Consider the following 15,137-nt stretch of genomic DNA (forward strand, 5'->3'; position numbering starts at 1 on the left):
ATGGCTTGACAACTGCCTCATTACATTCCAACTTGAAAAGCTATGCCTTGATTCATACTTGATGATCAGACCGAATAATGCTTCTGATTGTCCAAAGTAAGTTTATTTTGTAACAGGCAAGGTCTCCCCCACACCTTGATATTGCACCGACTATCTATCTTTGAAGTGCTCATAACCATTTAAATATCATATTTCTTGATAAAACTTATTTTACTTTAGCAATCATTTCTCCAATCTATGAAACAGATTCCTTTTTACTTCCCAAACAGAAAAATTTCATGGTTCTGTTTTAAGAAAGTAGCATTCTAAAGAATGACTATCAACAAAAGATAAGAATAAATATTTGGCTTTTTTTTCTTTTTTCTTTTTTTTTTTAATGAAAACCCCAAACATGAGATGTATTAGAAGATATAGTACTTAATACCATGCATGAGTTGGAGGTTAAGAAGACGAAAGAAGACATTTGTTGACATTAGACTTGAATTTCTGCATATTATAATTTTAAGGAAATACATATGAAGGAAGCTTGTTCCAGAAAGCAGAAGTTGAATGAATGAATAAATGAGGAAGAAGAAAGTTGATTCTGTGAGTTTGAAGTTGGACAGTGAAAGAATGTTGACTAGTTGCAGAACGTGTTTGGACTGCTTTGAAAGAGAGAGAGAGAGAGAGAGAGAGAGTGGGAATTATAGAAGTGGGAATCTATAGAAAAGGCATGCAGTAGAAACAGAATATCTATGAGACAGAGTGGAGAAACTCTGTTAGAGATGAGTTGTTAATTAACCAAACTTCCATCTTTTGAATGGAATCTAGAAGCCTGATTGGGGGAGAGGCACTGCCCCAGATGTAGGAACAATATTCCATGGTAGGGCAGATTTGCAATTTGTACAGAGTGGAGAGCTGTTTGGAAGAAAAGTAACACTGAGAGCCAAAGAAAAAATCCAATTTTTTTAGATGCAGAGGAAGCAATATTTGTAATGTACCTATGCCAAGGGAGATTACAAGTCTCAGGGTAATCCCATAGAGATATATGATCTTGCTTAGAAATTGGAGTGTCATTAAAGATAAGCATATGAGCAGAAGAATCCTTTTTTGTGAGATATAAGGCAGGACTGAGTTTTAGAAGGATTTAAATCAACTAAATTATCTTTGCCCCACTGGAGATCAGCATTTAAAGAACTGGTATTGGATATTTGAGAAGTTGAAGCTGTTTGAGCAGAGCAAGGTTTCACAAACTGGAAGGTGGATTGCAATGTGCTCTCATCAGCAAAACTATGGATAGGATTTCCGGTCAATGGAAGAAGGTCATTAATATACACGAGTAAAAGAGTGGGAGAAAGAACTGAACCTTGGGGAATACCAGCATTAGAGGAGAAGTTAGAAGATAGAGAGCCATCTACCATCACCCGCAGGTGAGCAGTCAGAGAGACAAACTGGATACCCAATTACAAAAAACAGTTGACAAACCATAAGATATATTTAGAAGACCTTTGTGCCAAACACGATCAAAAGCCTTTGAAATGCCAAGAGCAACTGCTTGAGTTTCACCAAACTTTTCCACATTAAATTTGTCTATAGATGGGTAACATAAGCCAGAATATCACCAGAGGATTGACACTGACGGAATCCATCCTGTCGATCGTTGACCTGATGGAAGGTTTCTAGACAGTTTAAGGGTTGTCCGTTAATTGATTTCTTCATTACTTTAGAAAGAGTAAAGTAATTGCATTGGGACAATAACTGGATAGGAGGGATTTGTCACCCTTTTTAGGAACTGGCTGGCTGGATATGTGCATATTTCCAAGCAGAAGGAAAAACGCCTTTGGAATAAGAAAGTGAAAAAAAAGGCAACACAGAACAGATTTTTAGAACAAGTTGAGGAATACCATCAGGACCTGGAGCTTTCTTAGCCTCAAGATTTGTCAAAATCCTTTTAGTATCCTTTTGATGGAAGACTACAGGAGGTATTGAATGGAGTGTATTGGGAATGGTGGGCGGTGATTTACCACGATCATAAATACATGAGAGAATACATCAATAATGGAGAAACATTCCATTGGAGAAGAGACCATCAGTAAGTTGTGATCTGAGGTGCCTAGAGGACCACTCACATTGACCATGTACTTAGAAGGGTTGTTTGTGAGAAAATGATCAAGTATATTATTAGCCATATGGTGCAAGGAAGCCTGAGGCTTATACTGCACCAGCCAAAAAAAATGAGTTACCCTGAGAGAGAGAGAGAGAGAGAGAGAGAGAGAGAGAGAGAGAGAGAGAGAGAGAGAGAGAGAGAGAGAGAAAATCACCAAGAAAGAGAAGAATGATGATATCCAGCTCAGGAACCTGGGTGTGCCAAGCCCATACTCACCAGATGCGAGCCCCTGTGGTGTTAGCTGTTGGTTAGGATTGTCTGGTATTCTGGTAGTTAGATGAACAGTCTGTGCAAGGTCATTAGTACTTACAAAAGCCTCAATATCATGACCAGCTGGGTCCGTGTTACTAAAAAACGGAATCCAGCTGCAGTGTTGAACACTAAAATCACCCTGGAAAATTACCTCATTGTGAGGAAAGTTGGACTGGAGAAAGTCAAGTTTTGAAGAGAGGATGTCAGAGAGTTCCAAGTGATTAGTGGTTAGGAGAGTGATAGAGGCAACAGATGAATTTGAAAGAATGTGGTAGAGAGATATAAAGGTAGAGAAGATCGAAAAGAGGAGAGCCCAAATTAATAATTCTCTGACAGGGAATATCAGAGTGGACATATGCACAAGTACCACTTTTGAAGCGAAAGGAATTATACAGCAAATAATTTGGACAACTGAGAAGAACAGTAGTTGAATAAACCAATAACTGAGATTCTGTCAGAAAAAGTACATGGGATTTGGCAGACTGTAAGTGGAAATGGACACCATTGTGATTAGAACTGAGACCACTTATATTTTTGAAATGAACGAGGAAGTTTTTGAGAGGTTTAGATCTTTTCACAGATAAGTTTTCTCTATTAGTTTGACAATTCATGTATTTATTTGTAAGAAAAGGGGGAGACATGCTGTCTGAAGTAATAAAATGGTAAGAATATACCCAGCTTCTTGACATATGTGACCTCAACAGTGCCCTCTGCCTGCATACATGCTATTGGACTCTCTCCAGTCGCTATCTTGCAGAGTAGAGGCAGTGAGATTATATACTAGTTGATGATGGAAGCCTCCTAGAGAGTTACCAATAGGTTTGGTCCAGTGTACTTACTAGTGACCGGCCTGCGAACACCATTTTAGACCTGTACCTAATGGTGTCCTATCGATAATTTATCAAACAATTGCTAGTAGCTATAAGGACATCATAATCCCATTATATAAGGCTATTGTTAAAGTACACTTGGAATACTGTGTTCAAGTATGGGGACCACACCTAAAGAAAGACTGTGCTTCTTTAGCATTAGCATTAGTAGAGGCATTTGATGCAAGAAAGCAAGCTTATGCAGCATCAGCCAAAAAAAAAAAAAAAAAACCCACTTCCACTTCACCCCTCTGTTCGTTCAAAATACCTGTCCAGCTGAGCCTTAAACTTATTTAGGCTATCAACCTCCACCACAAGGGATGGAAGTCTGTTCCACCAACCAACCACCCGCTGGCTAAAGGCAAATTTCCGCACGTCTATCCTACATCTGTCTTTCCTCAATTTGAATTTATGCCCTCTCAGGTGATTTTTCTGAGCTAGAGGAAGAATCCCATCAGCATTAAGCATGCTTAAACCATTCAAGGCTTTATACACCTCTATCAGATCACCTCGCTGGTGCCTAGTCTCCAGACACTGTAATTTGCAAAACTTAAGCCTTTCTTTGTAAGAGCACCCCTTTGTTCCATTCACTAATCTTGTTGCCCTTCTCTGTACTCGTTCCAGCAGCTCTACATCCTTCTTGAAATGAGGCCTCCAGACCTGTATACAGTACTCTAGGTGTGGCCTGACCATCACCTTATACAATGGAATAATCACCTCCTTATCCCTGCTGGAAAAATTCCTGTATATCATTGACAATACTCCATGAGCTACTCTTGCAGCCCGTCTGCACTGCTCAGAGAACTTCATATCTGCCTGCACAACCACCCCCAAGTCCCTTTCATTCTCTACCACTGTCAGTGTAGTACCACAGAGTTGATACATTGCTCTGGGGTTGCTGTTTCCCATGTGTAGTACTTTACATTTGTCAATGTTAAACTTCATTTGCCACCTCTCAGCCCATCTGCTCAACCTTTCCAGATCCTGTTGCAGCAGCATAGTGTCAGTAGTGTCCTTGACAACCCTGCCAACCTTTGTATCGTCTGCAAACTTGGACATTAAGCCCGATATACCATCATCAATATCATTTATAAATACAGAAAACAATAATGGACCCAACACTGAGCCCTGAGGGACTCCACTAATAACATCAGTCCACGATGAGCAGTGTCCATTGATTACCACTCTCCGTCTTCTCCCCCTCAACCACCCCTTTATCCATAGCAGCAATTTGCCTCCAATGTCACACTGCTCCAATTTGTGTAGCAGTCTTCCATGTGCAACAGTATCAAAAGCCTTTCTAAGATCCAAGTATATAATATCAAAGTTATTCCCTGCATCCAGTTCTTTTGTGACTGCATCATAGTATCCAATCAAGTTGGTCAGGCAAGACTTCCCCTTAACAAAACCATGCTGTGTCTGAGCTATAACTGAAGTCTTGTCTAAATGATCCTGCAGTGCTTCTTTAACCAGTGCATCCATTACTTTTCCTCAAACAGAAGTTAGGCTCACAGGTCTATAATTACTTGTGTCAGCCTTTGATCCTCCTTTGTGAATTGGGGTCACATTTGCACATTTCCAGTCTATGGGTACCTCCCCTGAGTCCAAGGAAGCTCTCATAATTATGGCTAAGGGTTTGCTTACTTCCTTTGCTGCCTCCTTTAATATAACTGGATAGATCCCATCCACCCCGGGTGCCTTTCTTGTGTTTATCTTCAACAGTTTCTCCTCCACTTCTTGAAAAGGTCCAAAGACGGGTAACTCGCCTGGTGAGATTGGCAAAAGGGCGTCCATATGAGGAAAGGCTTCGAATATGTGGGTTGCTGAGCTCAGAAACTAGACACCTAAGAGGAGACTTGATTGAGGTGTTTAAGGCTCTAAGAGGCATGAGCAAAATGAATGAGGACTAAATTTTCATGGTTATAAATGTTTCTACAACAAAGGGGCTATAATTTCAAGTTATGGGGGGAGATGTTTAGATTGGATTGCAGGAAATTGTTCTTTTAGCCAGCGAGTTATAAATTACTGGTATAAGTTACCTACATTGGTGATAGAGGCGGACAGTTTGTGGAAATTCAAAGCTCAGCTGAATAATTACCTATGGGAGGAGGGAAATGCACAGGTTTATTTCCTTTTCTCTTATTAATTATTATTTTTAAAATTTTCTTCCTATTATTATTATTTTATTTTATTTTTTATTTTTTATTTTATTTTATTATTATTATTATTATTATTTTGGCTGGTGCAGCATAAGCCATTGGCTTCCTTGCACCATGTGGCCATTGCTAATACTAATACTAAATGTAAGGAATATTGGATCTTGCCATGTTGTCCTTCATAACCTTTAAAGACATCAATCATACTGTATGATGAAAGAGATGGAGGGTTTACCGGAGCTCAGATCCGGAGACTAAACATGGGTTCCGCCACTTAAGCAAAGTGGTGGAATTGCACTGGTTGATGAGAGTCATCTACCAACTAGTTTTGCCTAGTAACACAGAGGGGCGGCATTCCTACGTGTGGTGTGGGTGCCAAACCTCGACCCCTGCTTACGTTGGTTTGCACTTTCATGATGGTACAGTCCCACCATCATGAAGGTGCAAGTAGAGGAGTTGACTATTACAGACTGACCGGACTTTTCTAAAATTATGTCCACTTGACTCGAGTGTCATCTGAATATCAGTTCCCTCAGCATTTTAGACTCCCTGGTAGCTAGCACAGCTTGACAATCTAAGAGAATATCTGTGACACCCCCAAGGACCAAATGGATGTGTACATCTAAAACAACACATACTATACAAAATTTTGAGACATTTTATTTTATTTTACAAAATAAAGTTTTTATATCCTGTTGAGATATTTATAACTGCCCTGGGACTTTTAGATTCAACTTTGCGAGTGTATTTTTGGTACGTATTATATCACATTATACTGTTATATATTACATTATAATATGTAGGGCAATTCTAAAGAAGTAACATTTTTAGTTCTTAAAATTCCTACCAAGAACATACTTTTACCTACCCTTTTCTACCAGGAGCAACATGTTCTTAAATTGCATTTTATGCATAATTATGTTCTCTAATGCAAATTTTTTTTATAATTCAGACTACTCTTCCCCGCTACTTGTCTGAATTATTAAGGTTTTACTGTAATGATAATTTTTTCCATTTCCATCTTTTGAAATAGATGAAATATACAAATTTGAATGGACACTTCTGTCACATCCCAAAGGTGATGAAACTGGGACAATGCAAGATCAGAATACCGATACATTAAAATTATCAAAGGTAAGTAGGTTTTATGCTTTTTAGTTTCAGGCCACAGAAGTTAATAATAATTAAAAATTGTTGTTTTATTTTTTTGTGCTTTTAAAGAAACTGTTTCTCATTTCTTTTATAAAGTTAAATGTGCTTTAATCAGTACCACTATTTATCACTTTACTTTATACAGTTATTAGATAATACAGGTAATTGCTGCTTAGCATGTTCCCACCAACACACACTCATTGTAACAGTTTTTATATTTCAAAAAATTAAAAAAAAATTTTTATGCAGTAATATCTAGCAGGGAGCTGTAGATGAGTAGTGCAGAATGGGGTGATCCCACTGAGCTAGGCATGTGCAGATTCACCATCAACACCTCCTAATCATTGTGTGTGTGTGTGTGTGTGTGTGTGTGTGTGTGTGTGTGTGTGTATAGTTTCACAATAAACATTACAAATGGCCAGGATAGACAAAGTGTGTGGGACTGGTGGAAAATTTCTACTCAGTGAAGGCAATCTGGAACTTCACTAAGGTCTGAAGTGAAGTCTAGCTTGTGTGTAGGGTGTCCAGCAACAGCTATACCTGGAAGTCGTACAGAATTCCCCCTAGTTTTGAAGAAGAGCTACCCAGTGCTATTTAAGATGTCAGCTATATAGCAACTGTAGTTGGGTTCTTGTAGATTGCACAGTAGTTATAATCATCATCCTCCTATACCACGTCATAAAGACTGGGTTTGAATCCCCATCAGTGATGCAAATAACTTTTGTGGGCATATTTTTTATATCGTGGCTGAGTTAGTCAGTCTCAGGTGAAGGTAACAAGGTTTTTTTTCCTCATGGAAACTTTTTTTAATCCAGAAAAACTGGCAAGCCGTCCAGAGAACACGTGCAGTTTACATACAAGTTATACTTTGGGTGTATAGGTATATTCATTACTGTTTGTGTGTTTATTATAGCTTAGCAGGAATCGAGGGAGTCAGTGGAGTTGCTGATCTCCCATGGTCGGTCCCTTACCGGTGATAAAGTGCAGAAGTCAGATGTTAATTTTGCTTTCGAGAAAATAAGAGCTTGAGCTTGCTGCTGTGAGGGTTTTTGACTATCACAGTCATTGACTTTTTATGAATGAGTGCTGCAAAGTGAGGTTGTGACTACTTATTTGAGGGCTATGAACAAATTTTGTGCAAAAAGGGATGATGGGGAAGCCAAGGCTTCACTTTTTAATACAGGTGTCATGGAACTTCATAAGGATTGTATATTTTACATATGTATATGCATTGAAAAAGTATTTATAGAATGTACAAAGAAGCTTTTTTTCCATGTTGCTTCTATAGTTTCTTTAATAGTCAATAAACACAGTGGTAAAGATTTCAGCAGACACTGTTGCTCTCTAGTGATAGCATTTGGGCATGTGCTCTTTAGAAATGAATTTACTTGACAATGTAGTTAAGCTAAAGTAACTTATATTGTATTTAATCTGATAAAATCAGGCTAATTCATCATCCATTAAAAACTTAACGTTCTGCTATGACTGGTTTCAGAACTTATTGGTTCCTTAAAAATAAAGCTCTATACAATATAATTTGAACTGGTAGTGTGTAATGACTGCTTCAGGAACTTTTTAATATGAACATTTTTTTTATATAATAAAAACCTTTTGGAGGAAAAGCTTTTACATGGGTAAAAGGGAAAATAAAGAACTTTATGAACTTTAGAATACCAACTATGTTCCATTTTATTTATTTTTTTTCTGTTTTTGTAATCAATTGTTAAATGTCTAATGATTAATGTTTATTGATCTGTGTATTTTTAAAGAGAAGAATTATTGTCAGAAAGTAATTATTTTTAATCTGCATATACAGTAAACCCTTGCTAATCTGGTTACAGTTAATCTGGATCGAAATATGAAAAATTCTGTTCACAGTTCAGTATTTTGAGAAATACAGGATTTAGGAAGGCAGGTGAGTAACACTGACCATGTCTTGCGTGTTGTTCAGTATCATTGTTATCTCTGAGTTGGATGGATGTTATTGCTTATATCACTTCATTTGCGTACTTCTTTATATGTATATACACATGTACATAAGTTAACATATTTTATATAATTATGGGTTCTAAAGAATTAGAGTGAAATAAAAAGAAAGCAATTTACTTTAACTATCATTAACATGCTCAAAGCGATAGAATAACTTGAAAATGGTATTCTTGGAAAAAAAAAAAATTGCTGAAGAATTTGGTATTGGCCAACAGACTGTGTCAGATATTAAAAAGCAAAAAGAATCTATAAAGACATTTCCTTTAAAATTCGATGTGTGGAGTGATAAAAGCAGTGTATCAAATAGACAGACATTAAAAAAGCCAACAGAAGTGTTGATGGAAGAAGCTGTATTTAAGTGGTTATTCACAGCAACAATCAAATGGCATTGGCATGCGAAGCCAGCACCACCTGATATATGTATGAAAAGACAAAAGACAATACTTATATCCATCTATCGATAGATAAATGTATTTTTTTATAGTTTTTTAAATAAAGGTTCTACAGTGATATATTTTTTATTTATTTTCATCAACACTAAATCATTAAATTTTCATTAAATCTGGATTATTGCTTAATCCAGATGACCTCCCCCCCCCAATTACTCCGGATTAGCAAGGGTTTACTGTACTCACATTTTTATATGGTAGAATATATTTTTAAGTACTAGAGTTTAATATTCTTGTTAGTGTCACATACGTTTTTTGCTCACTGAGGATATTAAAAGTGAGTGTTTTTTTTTTTCCCAAAATTATCACTACCCATTGCTAGCAGTAGGAGTCATTTAGAGGCAGTATAAAGAGAGGACACACATTTAATGCAGCTTTGACAGTGCTTAGTTTTATTTTCATTATAATGTAACGTTTGAAGCTGTTGATTTTTGTTTACTGAAGAAAAAAGACTATATGGTTTGTTTTTAAAGACTTAAGTAGTTGTAGCAAATAAATTTGTGTGCAAAATTTGCCTTCTTTTATGTGATTTGACATTAAATTTAAAGAGTAAGAGTAATGCCTACTTTTTTAAACACTTCAAACATCGACATTAGCTGGCAAAGAGAATAGAATATTTCTTCTTATGTGTGATATATCTCAGTGGGATTACCTTTGTTATTAAAGATAAGCTAGTGAAATGTATTGAGGTAGGAATTTCTCTCTCTCTCACTTCAATGAACATTTTGTCAATGAAATTAGAAAAAAAAAAATTTAATACTCGATTTAGAATAACTCTAACACAAGATTTGATGAGTCTGTTTTATTAGCTTCCTCTTCATGCAAAGAGGAGGCTAATAGCATATAACAAGCTCAAAAAGATATTAAGATTTTCCTTAACAACTGTGCCTACTCGCTAAAATTAGCTCAGAATGAACCTGGTTTTAGCTTAGCAGAATATCCATCCATTTGTTTCCAAAAAGGGAACAAATGGATAAAAAAAAAGTTTGTTGATGGGAAAAGAGTCAGTAGGGCTTTAAATTGCTGTGTTATTTCAAAGTGCCCTGTTGTTATATTCCTTGTTGTTGTTCTGGAGACTGAGGTGTGCCAGTACTGCATTTCAAATCATGGGGTATTAGGAAACTTAATATGGCAATGTGCCTGCCCAACCCCTCGGAAGGCGCCTCCATAGCCAGATGGGCAGGAGCAGCAGTGCATAGCACACGCTTCTTAATTAGACTGGGGTTCGAGCCCGTGACCACCAAATACAGAGGATGCGGAAAGGTCAGGGAATGACCACTGCATATCCCCAGAGCAATATGGCCTTAGTTGCTAATGCTCCTAAAAACCAAATAACAACAACCCCCTCGGATTTTACTGTGTTTTCCTAACATGGACAGGCACTCTATCAATATAATCATGAAAACTGAGACAGATGGGGAGTGGGGAGCAGACCATTAAAGTTTAAGTTGAGAAATGTAAAATTGAAGAAATCTCTAAGTTAAAAAGGGTTTTCAAGCTTGTTTATTAACACTTCATTTGTTAAAGAATACTATTGTATAACTTTTAAAACTGAAGTATTATTTTATCATTATCCATAATTAAACTAAAAAAACTTCTAATTTAGCAATATTTAGAATAATAAAATTTTATCACAAATTTGTTAAACAGTTTATTAATAGAAAGGTTATAAATGATCCTTATATTGCACTGATCTAGAAAAAATAATAAACTCTTCAAAACTGATAACTGTTTTAAGAAGTGCAATACTTTTGGAAAAAACTGATAGAAATTTGTGTTTATTTTGAGAAATTCGAGGATCTGGACAGTGGCTGATCCCTGATGATTCTTTCTAAAAGGACTTTTCTGTATATTGTCTTGATCATTACTAAGTTTTAATCCTAACATTTAATCTATCATTACTAAGATCTGTATTATGCTAATCTGATTTATATATTTATTTTAAAACTAAATGATATGATGTTTTTGGGTAAGGGGAAGTGGTTAATTACTGTATATATTTCTTAGTTAAGAGCTGGTATCTATACATTCAAAGTTTCTGTGAAAGGTAATGAAGCATCTGGAGAAGCAAAAGTCAATGTCACTGTTCTTCCACGTAAGTATTAATTTTTGAAGTACAGTGTGTTAATTTAAATGGAATAAACATTTTTGAAGATGATGCTTTAAAATGTTAACAGGCAGCATACCTTCAATTATAGTATTACTTCTGGAATAGTGTGCATAGTGTTAGGGTCAGGCGCCACCTGTGATTTCTCACATCTGCGCCATATGTACGCTGTGAAGAAATACAGAACTACTGTAAATGCCAGAAAAGTGTTGTCTGTTGTATATGACATATTGCGTTAGGTTCTGTTGGGTGTCCTGGCATTTGGCCGCGGGGCCCCTGGTGGGACCTCACGTTGCCCGCACACACCGCTAGGAGGTAGCCAGGCTGCCCTTTATTCTCTGGCTGGTCTCCGCCAGGGTCGCCTGAGCATCCTGGATGAAGATCAAGTTAAAAAAAAAAAAAAGAAAGAAAGAGAAGAGAAGGCCTGGGGAACAAGAGGAAGGGGGTCTGAATGTGAGGAACAAGCTAAAGTGGACAGATAGAGAAGGCAGTCCACCCGAGTAAGGAGAAATAGGGGATGGGTAGAGGGTCAAAAGTCACAGGGGCAGGAGCCACTGTGCGAGTGCCAAAGGCCAAGCACTCTCTGGGAGTCAGCTTTTCAAGGAGTGCCACCCATGATGCCAGCATAGTATTTTAATCTTCAGTCTTACTCTTTTATCAGTTGGGAAAATGCTATCTGACCCCAGTTTGTGTTTGCACTTGAGGGTTGTTGTTCTGAGCAGCTCTAAGTTCAGCAAACTTTGCCCGTCTAATGGTAAAGACAGCTTGTGCGTAACTCGTTAAAGCTTTGTATGTTGTTTCATTCTGAAGCAGGTATGTTTCATGGTTACGAGGGTTATCCTGGATTTCAGTAAAAAATTTGAGCCTACAATCATCATAAGCAGGGCACTCATACATGAGATGCCCTCATGACTCCTCTTCGCCACAGTGGCAGAATGAATTGCTGTCAATTTCTGTTGAAAGGGCCCATGTCCTGTGATCAGGAATGTAACTTGCAGACCAGGTGAAAACCAGGAAGGAGACTTTGGGAAAGTCATGTTAATGGATGGGAGGAATCTTCTGGTAATTTCTCCTTTGGGCGTGGTTTCCCATGAATGCTGCCAAAGTCCTTGAAGGTGTTCGAAGATACATTTTCTTTCTTGTTTCAGCTCACTGGTAAGCTGCAGTTGAAGATTTAACAACTGTGTCGGAATTCCCTTCTTTAATCGATGGTAAAGTCCCCTTTTAATCACCTCAAGATAGAGTGGCAAGCATCCAGTAATAATCTGTAGGGCAGGGGTGCTGACAGTGCGACATGCCCTGCAGATAGACAACAGCATGAATCTTTGTATTGAGTCAAGTTTACACTTGTTCTTTTCCAGGATGGCCTTTGTACACCAAACTGAGGCTCCATAACACACAATTGGGCTTTATAGATGAGAGACAAAGCTTTATGCTTCAAACCCCAGTCCGCTCTGCCGACTCTTCTTATCATAGCCGTATACTTTCGGATTTTTGTGGATAAGTACTTCAGATGAGGGTGAAAAGTAAGGCCGGTGTCAATGTAGATTCCCAGGTATTTGACTTCTGTGTAGAGACGTATAGGGATATTATTTAACTTCATTGTTGGAGGCCTGCGTATTTGTAGCTTTCCCTTGAGGAGAATCAATTTTGTTTTCTCACCAGAAATTGAGAGGTTGTGGAGTGCTGCCCAGTTTTGGAGCTTTTCCAGAGCTGTATTTGCTTTTGCTTCCAGTGCCGCTCTTATGTCACCTTGAACCACCAGAACAAGATCATTAGCAAAGGCTAAGGGTCTAGCTCCACCCAGGTCAAACCCCAGGAACTTGTCCAGAACAATGGACCAGAGGAATGGCCCAAGGACAGAGCCCTGGGGGCAACCCCAGTGAACTTCTGGAATGTGAACTAAATGTAGTATGTTGTCAGAGCCCTGCCGAGGGTGAGGCGAACGAGACTCTTAACTCAGGTTATAAGCTGAAAGGGGCGCCAAAAGAAAGATTAAATAATTGCCAACATTACCATCATTAACAGCAAGGCGCAATTTTTCATTCTTGCCTCAGGTACTAAAATGGCTCGGCATGGCCCTGCATGTAGTACCAGTCATATCGTGCATAATTTTTATTCCTCTTGTTTTTCTGGTTATGTTCAGAAATCATAAAAATATTTTATGTATATATGGAGAGTGAGATACAGTGGATGAATATATGGAACAGCTAGGGACTGAACATACAGTGAATTTTACTTTAAGAACAAAGTGGAATGAGAAAGGTTATTTGTAATTATTTAAGTTTCAGTGCTTTGACCTTATACCCAACAGAAATCTAACATATCCATTGTGATTTTTCCTATGATTCTGCTGGTTCACCAGATACAATCTTGACAGTATTACTTAACAGAATTTGATCATCTTGTTTGAGATTACAGTAATGGTAAATGAGATGTTCTGTATCATTGCTTCTCAACCTTTTTTGACTCATAGCCCACCTCCCTTTCAAGATTTATAGAGATTTATTTAGATTTATTTCCAAAAATGCTCCTAGCATGGGTTAGTTTGACAGATAATTGCACATATACATATAAAAGTATAGTTATGAAATATTATTTTATTATTATATTTTTAAAATATTGAAATATAAATTACAATTTATAATACATTTATTTTTCATTTAAACAAAATACCAGAGCAAAAAGTTTATGATGAAAATAAAACTAATTTGCCATATTTGGTGTTGTCATTGTTTACCTAATGGGCCAGAATGGAAAATGTACCAGAATGGAACTGTGTCAAAGCATCTTAATATTAGTTACGAAGTGAAATTTTAAATTATTCTAAAATGGCCACATTTTATGCTGAAGCAATCTTTTGAATAAAATGTAGTAAATTTGATATCTGGATTTCTTGTAAAAAGACAAAGATGGTTATGATTCTAGGACATTTCCTTGCAGTTTTTTTGGGACCTTCAGTCCATCCAGTGCGAATAATGCTAATGCAGACCATGTTTTCATAATGTAATTTTATTTGATGGTTGGGCATTAATTTTTATTTATTTATTTTTTTTAATATTTGTTGCTGCTTATTATTTTATCTGTCAGCAACTGAGAGTTTTGTTAATCCTGTCCCCTGGTTTGCTAGGTGTACTATAATTTGAGATACACATTTTGGCTTTAGAAAGCACCCGTATTGTCCACTGATAACAGATTTCACAGATCTGCATAATTTCAATTTCTGTTTGCCATGGTTATAAAATAGGGGTGAGCTCTAACTTCATCACTGAAATTATTCTCTTAGGAATGAAATACGTGTTCCTCATTTTATTGTAAAGTTGTCTTTTTTTTTAATCATTAGTTTTTCAAAATAATTTGTTTGAAAGTTAAGAGATAAAAATAAAGGATAATGCACTTGAATCACATCCGAATCTTTGTATTCTGTTTCTGCTTATACTAACATTTACAGTTGTTTCAAAAAAATATATATTTGAAAAGTCCACAAAGTATAAAACTTGCTTTATGCCCAAATGGGGATTGTGTTTATTGTTCTTTTAACAGTAGGAGATTTTAACATTAAGAGTAGGAGACCGGCGGAATTACTTGACAAGTACAGGTCACTGATGAAAAAAAGCCGTGAATTAGGGTTGAAATTGAAAGTGTCTGCAATTCTGCCCAGACACGATAGGAGGGAGTATATGATGAGAGCCCTGTCAATCAATTTGGCCCTGAAAAGATTGTGCAGGGCTCAAGGGGTAGAATTTTTTTCAGCCTGGTCTGTACTTGTTAACAGGAGAGACTGCTTCTACAGGGATGGGATACACTTAAATAGAAAGGGTGCAAGAATGTTTGCTGATGCTATCGAGGCAATGTTAGGTGGGTCGGAAAACTGCTAGATTGGGGGGATACAAGGACTAATAGATTAACAGTAGCCACTGGCAGAGGTGAAAGTGATTCTTGCACTGCTTCTATTGGAATGAGCCGCAGCCTGGAAAATAAGATGCAGGATATTTCAGAGACTGCTGGGAATCATTG

The 15,137-nt window shown here is 37.2% G+C and overlaps 1 protein-coding gene across 1 annotated transcript in view; it reads left to right on the forward strand.

The window, feature by feature from the left end:
* The window catches only part of LOC150077254 (dyslexia-associated protein KIAA0319), a 281,532-nt gene that overhangs the window by 110,530 nt on the left and 155,865 nt on the right, over nt 1-15,137 (forward strand). Inside the window, exons 9-10 of the mRNA XM_090386205.1 lie at nt 6,457-6,557; nt 11,021-11,108. Of these exons, the coding sequence (XP_090242331.1) occupies nt 6,457-6,557; nt 11,021-11,108 (189 nt within the window). The remainder of the gene's footprint in view (nt 1-6,456; nt 6,558-11,020; nt 11,109-15,137) is intronic.

The sequence above is a fragment of the Mastigoproctus giganteus genome, chromosome 12, assembly GCF_048544385.1.
Source record: "Mastigoproctus giganteus isolate SK-2022 chromosome 12, ASM4854438v1, whole genome shotgun sequence".
In the NCBI taxonomy this organism is placed as follows: Eukaryota; Metazoa; Arthropoda; class Arachnida; order Uropygi; family Thelyphonidae; genus Mastigoproctus; species Mastigoproctus giganteus.